Here is an 11028-nt window from a genome sequence, read left to right as displayed (position 1 = left end):
GTTATGGAAGCTGCTGCTAGTTGTTGTGAGCTCATGAGCTAACTGGCTATCCCGCTCTTATTGTGCTGGATTAGCATTGGAAGCATTGGAACTGATGTGTCCAGGTGACAAGACCCATCTTTATTTATCAGACATTACCGTCCTACCAGTCCCGCACAGAAATAAGCCAGCCAACACACATAAGCCAGGCTTGACCTGGCCTGGTTCTTTTAGCAAATTCCAACTGATGCTTATTAAATTGGCTGTGGTTATTCTTTTAAGTTATTAATGTATAATAGCTCTATTTGTAAGCCTTGTCATGAATTAATATGAACCTTTCATTGTAAAGGTAAATCCGTTAACAGTTTCTTATTTACAATGATACTGTATGCAGTTGTCAGTGAGAATCTCAGAAAGTCTGTGTCTAAAGGCATCAGCATCCAGTTTGTGTGTCCTGGGGGTGTTTCATTCATTTGCACCAGGGAAGTGGAAAGCAAACCTACTTAACACTGGGTTCATTGTGTTCTTTGGGAATCGCCAGATGTACAGTATACATTTAGTACATACTAGATCTTGGTTGTTTAATAATGGGCGCAGGTAAAAGGGGTACAGATCAACTCCTTTGATAGTTTTTTGATTTGTCTATAAACAAAGCACATAATCCATGTCAAATACACTTACTGTATCAAGAGGTAAATTAAGATCAGTTTGTGATATATTTCTGTCTCTTTCTGTGAGATCTTTATGATGAATGGGTAATGGACAATGACTGCTGAAAGGAAGTTAATTACCCTATAACCAGTCGTAAAAAGTTATGTAATCGGTCCTTCCCTCCAGGTTTGATCAAATATAACTTTTTGGACAAAATACCATCTCAAAGAGCAGTGAAGTAGTCCTCTCCCCTGTTATTGTTCTCTTTCTTTCAGAGGACATAGTCGTTCCCCATGTTAAATATTGACAGAGTGTTGCAAGTCCTGTGGCCAAAGTTTTAAGTTAAGAGGCATTTCAAGCGTAGTGAGTCTGCACTTAAGAACCTGGTCATGACGCTTCCCCTGGTTACCGATTAACACTCAAGATAACTCGAGTATGGGAAGGAAATGGAGAGCTCACCAGTAAGGAAAAAAAGCTATTACAAAATATATTCTCCCTATCGGTCACATTGCTTGCATACTCTATGTAACACAGGGGGACCTAAAGATGAATCTCAGTTATTGGATTTGAGACAATAATGTACTGTTGTAGTATTGAGGAGTGACCCTTGGCCGTATCTTCAAGGCTAAAGCAGCCTGAGTGACAGGTAGGCATTTGAATATGTTTGTATTTCTAGTCCATATATGGTGTTAGGAGTGGCTATGTGAGTGGCTGCCTCCACTGCCAGACAACACTGTGTACCTATCATTGTTTTCATTTACCATGGGGACTGGTCTCCAGGGACTCTCCTTTGGAATACCTTCAGTTAAAGAACTTATAGAATTGCCAAATAAACCATTTGTCATTTCTTATGTTATGAAAGAGATTGAAACAGATATTGATCCAGTGCACTGAGCTATTCATTCAATATAAGTACACTATATTTTGGTCTACAGTGGATATGTGCTAGTACCTTAACTGTAACTATTGATATAATGATATGAATAACCATGGCTTTACTAAATACTTAGCGAATAGTCATTATAAAGATGTGGACACACTAAAGTATCATAATTGGTCCTCTCAGAATTGAGCATATAGTGTTCTCAAAAAGTGATTGCTTTTCATAGACCAGCTACTAAAATGGTGAGACTTAATGAAGTCCTCAGTAGTGTTCTTAGAGTTGTTCTTAGAGAGGTACAGTACTGTAACTATAAATGGGCCCAGTGAAGCCTTAATGTATTCTGCATTCACCCAGAGCTACTGTACAGTAACATGCTACAAAATAGTTATTAATACGCTAATGATTACGTGTAAAGGAATTGACTCCTCTTATCACTAGCCATTTGTACACACCTTTCCTCTAGTGAGCCTTTCTTTTTTATCTGTAAGAAAAACATTTTTATCTACTTAATGATGGCAAAAAATAATCTTTAACAAGGGTAGGGGTTAATGGCAGGCTTTGCTAATTTAAAAAAAAAAGATACTTACTCATAAGCATTGCTGCTTAAATACTTCAATGGTCTCATTGGCCAGCTTGTGCACACAGAGGCAAAGGTGTGGTCATGGTTGCTTATTACCGGGCATAGCGGAAGACTGGACTGAGCTAGAGAGAGAAGGAAGGACGCTAAATCAAGGTTGGGAAGGAACTATTGGATTGAAGTGATACTGAGGTAAGTGTACACTTGTTGATATCTATAATTTGGAATGATTTATAACTCATGGCCAACTAAAGTGTGAAGTAAGGAGTGAATTGATGATTGTAGTGGTACCTTGATGAGGAATGCAGTAATATTGACTATTGAACAATAGTGAATGGATTTTTTGGACCCAGTTTTTACAGTATTGGTAACTATTAAACAATCACAATTCCCACTTTATTGTATTGAACCGGGCATTGGACATTATTTGTCCTACTTTGTTCCGCTGAACATTTATACAAATTATTTCCTTGTTTGGCAGTCTGAATTGGGTCCCTGAAAGTACTGTAAATATGGCGAATAATCAGGTAAAAAAACTTTGTCAAACATTATCAAACATTACATTTTGAAGAGAACTGGAACGCTGCTTTAACTCGCATAGTAAACTTTCAGTAGTAAACAATTAAAAGTTATGACTTTTCTCTTTTCCCCAGCCTGGTCCACAGTATGTGAACTACGGTTTTCAACCAGGGGATGGAAGACCGCCTGCATATGCGCCTTCAACTGCAACATCCACCCACCCCCCCTCTGCCACCCCCCTGTATCCAATCCAGGCTATCAGCACCCACCAAACAGTCACCCTTGACCTACCACCCCCCACACTAACCAGGAAAGGTAGAGCAGACTCCCAGTTCTTTACCTTTGCAGTGCATCAGTATTTGATATCAAGATCCCTTAATTTTAAATAAGATATTTATTCTACATACTTAAAGATAGGCCTACTTACAGTATTACAATGTAATACCAAAGTATCTACATTAGTGGATTTATGTTTTCATTTGGATATCAGCATAGTCCAGTGTATTGTCCGCACAGGAATGCATACAGTATGCAAACAGGGCATTCCAGACATTTGCATGCCCCCCACCCCAAAAAAAACAAAACACATCTGTAAGGACAAACGTACAACAGTGGATAATAAATTGTTTAAAATTAGGAGACCTTGATATCATATACAGGGCAGTTGTACAAGTGTTCATAACCAGTCTGATTATTACTGCATTTGTGTTTTATCATTTTACTTTCAGCAGGGCCAAAGAAAGGTTGTGGCAAAACCGCAGCGATAGCTGCCCTCATCGTCTTAATTCTCCTGGCAGTGGCAGGCATACTGCTCTGGTACTTCTGTACGTTCTTAGCAATCACAGCATAACGCCTGCCTCATCTTAACACTTCTACTGACGCCAATCATCTTACTATAGGCATTCTTCTGGTAGCCATCTAAACATACTTGTGCCACACCAAAGGGAGAATCAATGGGTTTCTTTGAATGCACCTGAAGAGCACCATACTCTTAATTCTTATTAAATTCTTTGAAAGACTTTCAAGTGTGAACCTCTAGCCAGAGAAGTGACGCCTCTTGTCTCATGTGTGTGTGTGTGTGTGTGTGTGTGTGTGTTTGTGTGTGTGTGTGTGTGTGTGTGTGTGTGTGTGTTCCTCCAGTGTACTACCAGTGTCTGCTGGGAAGGTCCTGTGGATTGGGAGGGGCGTGTCTGCGTGCCTCCCAGTGGTGTGATGGTGTGAAAGACTGTTCGGGAGGGGAGGATGAATCTCAGTGCTGTAAGACTCTGAACCAGCCCTACCCTTACTGATAGCACTCTGTTAACCAGTATCTTGTTATAATAATATTATGCAGAAACTACTGGGCAATTCTAGAATATATTCTAAATTCTAGAGTGCATAAAGAGGGCAATTGCTCGTTACTCCCCATTCTGAATGACACAAATGTAATCAGCATTCTTCATTCCCTTTGGATATCCAATCTCAACCTTTGCTCTCTAGTTCGCCTCCATGGGACGAATTTCTTGCTGCAGAGTTACTCCCCGGACAGCCAGACATGGAAACCAGTGTGCGCTGATGAATGGGACAATCACTATGGTAAAGCCACGTGTCAACAGATTGGGTACAGCAAGTGAGTCAGCATTTCGAAAAACAAGCACATATAGGTGTGGAAGCACCAAGTATCATTCGAAAGAGGTGTGTCTCCCTGATACCGTTAACACTGTGGGCCTGTCAGAGAGTTTTCCTCACCATGTGATCTCACAAGGCCCATCTCTCTAGACACTAATATAACCCTTACTGTATAGGTCAGAGTTGGTCCCTTGTCAGATGACGTAATAAGGAAGAATGTATGATGTACAGTACAGTAAAGGAGTGCTACTGTATTTCAGGTGTGTATTCACCATGCACTGTACCTCTCTTTGTCCTCAGGCAGAGCTATGTCAGTTTCTCACTGGAAAACGCAGGCCCTTTAGCCTCGAATGGCTTTATGAAGCTGAAGCCTGGCCTCTTCATGGGCCCATATGTACAGGAACAACTATCCAGCAGGTATGGCAATGAGTTTGAAGTCATTTTTCCATAGGTATTCCAATTGAGTGGAATCATAGAGGATCTCATTGTCCTGACACAGTCATGAAACGCTCAAAATGTTTTCCTTCTACAGTTCCTTGTGCTCAACGAACACTGCGGTCAGTCTGCGGTGTATTGGTAAGCTATTACTTCACCCTCTCATGCACTGACACCCGTGACTTTCGTTTAAGAGAGCAGGACACAACCCGAGGTTCTAGTGATAGGATTTGGACAAATTGTACCCTAAACTAGGTTCACTAAAAGCATGCGATCCCTGGCGTCTGTGCCGACAGAAGAGCAGTAGGCACATTTCCTCAAACTACTGGCATATAAATTAATAAAGGTCTAGTTTATTCTTTTCCCTCCATTCTATTATATTTCCCCCCCACATTATGGGCTGGTGCTGCTGTATTACATTTGGCTGCATTCTGTCATCATCGTCTGTGTGTCCCCCTGCCTCAGACTGTGGCGTGAGCATCTCGGCCCCAAGGACCCGCATCGTCGGGGGGGAAACGGCTGCGAAGGACGCCTGGCCGTGGCAGGTCAGTCTGTGGTCCCAAGGCCAGCACCTGTGTGGAGGCTCCATTATCAGCCCTGAATGGATCCTCACAGCCGCTCACTGTTTTGGACGGTGAGTCTGAGTCTTACTGCGCCACATCTGTACTTCCCATCTGTTCCTCTCTGGGATCTACACTTACTAGGGGGTCTTCCCCTGCCACTGTTGTGTCTGCTTGTTCTTTGACGGTCAACAATGATTGCTGGACATGCGTTGAATATCTGGGGATGTAGTCGGTCTTTAAATTTAGCTTCAGTTTGAGATTGAGTTGGATATGTTGCAGTGACATCAAAAGCGATCTCAGGCGTGACTGTTACTGTATGTTTCTCCTTTCATTATGCGTGGCAGGAATCTCTATCCTTTTGAGTGGACCGTATTTGCCGGCTATCGGACCTTGAATGAAATGGTCTTCGGCTATGGCAACTCAGTCAGTCATATCATCATTCATGAAAAGTATGACACCGAAACCCACGATAATGACGTTGCTCTTATGAAACTCACCAGGCCTCTAATAATGTCACGTAAGCACCAATTATACTGTATCTTTACATTGTTGATAAATCATTGATAGATACAACTCTCTTCAAATTGGTTGTTAACCTGATTCAAATCAGGTTGACAACTCAAACCATCAACTTTCTTGTGTGTGTACTGCAGGTGCAGTAAGACCAGTATGTCTGCCCAACAGTGGTATGAACTTGACTCCTGAGCGTCAAGCCTGGATCTCCGGGTGGGGGTCTTTAAGGAGCGGAGGTACGTAACGTTAGTATTCAAATCAAACTGATTTTTTTTTTTACTCCAGGTGGGATTTCAGGTATCCAAACTGTTGATACACTGAGGCTGAGGCTGAAAAAATAGAAGTTCCAGGTAGAAACCTTTTCAGGTACTCAGAACCTCACCTAGAGGGTAGGCTATTATATGGCACCAAAGTTCTTTATAGAGCCAACTGACATGAAAAGGGTTCTACAGTATGTTGAACCTTTTTTGGGGGATTCCTTTACAGAGGCAAAGTGTTCTACATACAGTAGCGCTTTTTCTTTTTCTAAAAGTGTACTATTCTGGTTATAAAAAACCCAGGGCATTTCATGAAATAATTGCCATAGGACATCAAGCCATTGTATGTTTAAATCAATAAAACTATTGGTTGTCACCTACAGGATCAGCCTCGCAGAACTTGATGCAGGCCCCGGTGACCATGTACAAAAGAGCCACTTGTAACAGACCAGAGGTGTATGGTGGACAGGTCACTGACTCCATGTTCTGTGCTGGCAAACTGGAGGGAGGAGTGGACTCATGTCAGGTGAGATTCTGTGCACACACAATGTTTTTGAATGAAGTGATCATCCCATGGACTAATGTGTGATGTGCACTGCAGGGAGATAGTGGAGGACCACTTGTCACCAAGGAGGGTTCAGTTTGGTGGCTGGTTGGGGACACTAGCTGGGGAATAGGTTGTGCTTTGAGGAACAAACCAGGAGTTTATGGCAATGTGACCCATTTTCTTGATTGGACATATACACAAATAAAGGTAAGTACTCATCATACAGTATGTCAAAAATGTACCAAAAAAGATTCATTATATCAGACATTTAATGATGTACTATACATTACATGTTTCTTTCATTACTTTTTAAGCCGTTGTTGTTAGACATATGCTGAATAATTGCTATTCTTGCAGAATAATTAATGGAGATGCCAATGAAGATGGACCTGCTAATCAAATCCACCTGCCTGAAATGTGACTTTACATTATACAGCTACATTATAGTGGATCTTTCCAGTGCATTTTGACTTGAGGTTCTCAGGGAAAATACATATTTCATATTTTGTAATAATTATACTGCATCATGTTTGTTTTTTATAAAGAACATATGCAGAACACTACTTTCTTACACAAATTATTTTTTCAAACGATATTGTTTATGGTGTATAAGGAAACATTACATTTAATCATATTTGATTAACTTCATGAGATTATAAAGTATTCAAAGCTTTACTGTATGTTGCCAAGGAATGTCAGGCATGATGCAATTTAGATGACCTCTCATATGTGTAGACTTTATACTGAACTGACATGAGAAAAAATAAAGAAATAAAAATGGAGGAAAATACATCCATCAAATACATCCATCAAATACATCCATCAATCTGAACTTCTGCTGGCCATCCTTTATATCTGTTAGTCTTCTTGTCACTGTAGAGTATCTAGAGTACAGCAGAGAAAGGTACAGCAACAAAACATGTACAGTATAGTATTTGTCTCTTGCATCACTATCAGAAAAAAACATTTAATACTGGTATCTTCACTAACTGTAGACCTTCACCATGCATTTCCTCCAGGTATACAGTATGTATGTACAGTTTATATATATATATATATATATATATATATATATATATATATATGAGCCAAATGTACCTTTTCCTTATTGACGTTTTCAGGAATAGTGAATCCTTTAGCCCCTAAGAAGACCCAACTGGAACGATGGCCAATTTTTCTGATCAGAGTGCTTCCTAAGTTCTCTATTTCCTTCTTGGCTTCTGGCTTCAACCTGAAACACAAGACATAAGTAACACAAGGCCTCTACAAAGCAATGGGCTAAATACTATTTATTTTGTGAAGTATTACACAATAATGTATTCAGAGCTCTTTCTGTAAAAAGAGAGGTTTCATTGTGCTAGCTCCAGTATATAGGGGGCAATTTGTCAATACTGTACATGTGTTAATTTATTTGATTTGACAATGAAATGCTTACTCCACAGTTTGTTTAGCATTTTTAACTTACTTGGTGCTTCCATCATCATATGTTGCCATTAGTATAAAGGAGCCATTAGGAATCTTGTGGATGAAGTTGATCAAAGCCCCAGAGTTATCTGCAAGACAAGGAATATCATCCAAACATACTGTACGGTAGGGCGGCAGTCCAGGGTAGGACTCAATAACTGATGATACACGCACCTACGGATTACAAAGGATAAGGAAATAAATTACATAGATTAACAACTGTCATGTGGCAAAGGCTTTGGATACAATACAGTTCATGGGTGTGTGAGGTACAGTAGAATGTTTTTGGACAGTCATGTGCTTTAGATGTACCTCCTGTCCACATGTCAAAGGAAGCACTTTCTCTTGTCGCCTGATCACGCTGAGCTGACAAAATACAACCTTCAGTCAGTGAATCAACCGGGTTTAACTACCTCTACACAATATTTACTGCACAACATAAAATTAATAAAGACATATAATAAAGCGAATTAATACCATCAACTGCAGCAATGTGTATCCCTCTGCCTGCATCAATGGACCTTGGGAAAGAGATAATAGACCATATATAATAGTTCCGAACTGTGTTTTCAGCTACAGACAATACAGAATATGAGCACTGTTCCACAGTCCATCCCACTGTCATACCATTGACTATAACATCAATATATAGGCTATAGCCTATATGAAGTGGGCTATGACAAAAGTAGTTTGTCAGACATAATTATTATAATTCTGTATGGTAGTAAGCAAAAATATGCCATACTGTACATGTGCAAGCAGGAGTGTTTTTTATCTTGTAAATTCAAAGGGTCCTGGATGTTTTTGTTGTCTTTTGTGGATCAGCATGAGAGCCAGAGCATTTTGAAATGACTGTGTCCTTATAGTGTTGATGATGTCAAGGTGTGAAATGACTCAGCACCTGGTCAGATATAATGGTTCCCAATAAAGCCTTTATGGAACCCTCTATTCATTTTATGGGTGTGTTATGAACGCAACGATAAGGGAACATAAAACATAGAAACCAGGAAATGGGCATGCTGGACTTAGCCTACTATACATGTTGAAGGTCAGCACTTGATTAGTAATGATAGTTGAAATATAATGTTTTCCTCTTTAAGTCATTACCACTGACATGTCATGCTCAAAACACATTCTGGGCAGTTTCTCCAGCCCACCCCCACTCCGAATCTGGAAGGCAGACTTTCCTAGTGGACATGCTGACCAGCGGTTGCACTTCTGTGTTTTTGGAACAGGAACAGGAGCTTTAAAAAGACAGAGACTCAACTTTACAAGGCAAAAGTTGAATTCAGTTGCTTTTATGTCATGAAGGGGGTCTATCTTTTTAATGCATTTTTACCTGGTTTTGCCAGACCTCTGATATTGTCCAGAGCAGCAGAGATGAGCTGAACATCAGACAGTTCACAAACATAACGAGCAGCTACCCCTCCCAAGTACCAGGAAAAAGCACAGAGAATGACAATCCCTACCATTTTCAGGAACTCTGTGACACAAAACACACACACACACACACACACACACACACACACACACACACACAAACAAACAAACAAACACTAATAAGGTCATACAATTCTAATACAAACTGGCTATTCTAATACATACTAATTACACTAAAACAAGTGTCAGATCTTCAGCTAAAATGTTGGTAAATTGAAGGAAATTACAATGCTGATGAAATCCAAAGGTACGCTTATAATCACTATTTAAACAACACTGAAGTACTGGAAACCAGCTGGTGCTTGCTTTCATGGCAGTCAGTAAGTAGTCCATTCCCAAATGGCTCTAGTCTAGTGCCACTTCCGTCCAATACCCCCATCGCCATTAAGTTCCAGCACACCCTTCTCTGGACCATTCAGTCGTTCTGTTTAGAGCGATGCCACATAACTTACTGCGGAACTGACGAGTGGAATAGTTTGCCATGGCTCCAGTGTAGTTTTCTGTATGTTCCCTCTTTGCTCTTTACCCAGCAATGATAAGACTGCAATACAACCCTGGATATGTAATCTAGGAAATAGGACGTGGGATGTGACACAACAGCCCTTTGATGGATATGCAGTCTAAAATGATTTAAAAAGTGGATAGAACCATGGATACTCTGCAGGCTTTCATTCTTTTGAAATGTAATGTTGGACAAGCAATTCAGTTTAAGTTGAATAAATAATTTTCAAGAATACAGTTGAAATGCATGATGGCTATTACTAAATTTCACCTGAAGGGGGTGCTCCAACATTTTATACAATGCCTCAGTCCCAACTGAGAAGGTTATAGTGTATGAAGATCCCTCCTCTCTACCCATCCCTTACATATGTCACACGCACAGCTGCGCACACACACACACACGCACGCACGCACACACACCACACACACACACACACACACACACACACACACACACACACACACACACACACACACACACACACACACACGCACACACTAAACACACTTTATCCCTCTCCCTCTCTTCCATTCCATCACTTCCCTCTCTCCTCATCTCTCCCGTTCTCTCCTCTCTCACCATCAGTTTGGCTGCCTAATCACTGCTCATGGAGGTTGGCTTGCTAATTGGCAGATGCTCAGGCTCCGAGCCTGCATCTGCTACCTGTTTGTACCAATTAACAGACCCATGACACTGCACTGATGCCTCTTCAATGGGTTAACAGATGCTGCAATTAGCCACTCATTTGAATAGCCTCCCGTTTAGCATGAGGGCCCTTGTTGCGTCATCCCAGCCAGGGGAACCGCCTTTCATCAATTTGCTTTTTTCACTGCCTCTCAAATGACTCAATGAGGCGTGGGCAGTCAAGGGAACCCCGGTGTGTTGACAAACAAACACACAGTGATCGCTAAATGAGCCCTCTACTTGAATAAGTGGCAATACTGGCATACTAGGAGGGGGCTGTGTTTGGAGGGGGATATACTGTACATTATGTACAGTAGGAGCAGGGCTGGTGTTTACATAAAGCAGCTTCCCATTGGCAATCTGTGAGTGTGGGTGTCCATAGGAGGGCCACAGGCATCATGGCTGC

General features: G+C 41.0%; 2 protein-coding genes across 4 annotated transcripts; one reads left to right on the top strand and one right to left on the bottom strand.

Annotated features, from left to right (window-relative positions):
• The first annotated feature begins 1042 nt into the window (after positions 1-1042).
• On the top strand, positions 1043-7251 carry tmprss2 (transmembrane serine protease 2). 3 transcript variants are annotated; one of them, XM_084449899.1, is made up of 15 exons: positions 1043-1276; positions 2159-2282; positions 2572-2617; positions 2744-2924; positions 3338-3433; positions 3750-3866; positions 4089-4218; positions 4518-4634; positions 4750-4793; positions 5118-5286; positions 5560-5732; positions 5869-5964; positions 6369-6511; positions 6587-6739; positions 6890-7251. In XM_084449899.1, the coding sequence occupies exons 3-15, from the start codon at positions 2603-2605 to the stop codon at positions 6896-6898; spliced, it is 1443 nt and encodes a 480-aa protein (XP_084306025.1). In that variant the 5' UTR covers positions 1043-1276; positions 2159-2282; positions 2572-2602; the 3' UTR covers positions 6899-7251. The 3 variants fall into 3 exon arrangements, with proteins under 3 accessions (XP_084306025.1, XP_084306024.1, XP_084306026.1); XM_084449898.1 differs by having other exon boundaries at positions 2146-2282; XM_084449900.1 differs by lacking the exons at positions 1043-1276; positions 2159-2282 and having other exon boundaries at positions 2447-2617.
• A 90-nt stretch (positions 7252-7341) lies between these two features.
• On the bottom strand, positions 7342-9919 carry LOC311318767 (protein FAM3B-like; the record flags this gene model as incomplete). The annotated part of the gene is made up of 4 exons (XM_084450200.1): positions 7342-7416; positions 7631-7763; positions 7998-8085; positions 9889-9919. 4 exons carry the CDS (start codon positions 9917-9919, stop codon positions 7342-7344), a joined length of 327 nt encoding a protein of 108 aa, XP_084306326.1.
• Positions 9920-11028: the final 1109 nt, after the last annotated feature.

This window comes from Borostomias antarcticus (assembly GCF_949987555.1).
Source record: "Borostomias antarcticus genome assembly, chromosome: 15".
Lineage (NCBI taxonomy): Eukaryota > Metazoa > Chordata > Actinopteri > Stomiiformes > Stomiidae > Borostomias > Borostomias antarcticus.
Note: the sequence above shows the minus strand (reverse complement) of the source record. Positions and strands in the feature narration are given on the sequence as shown.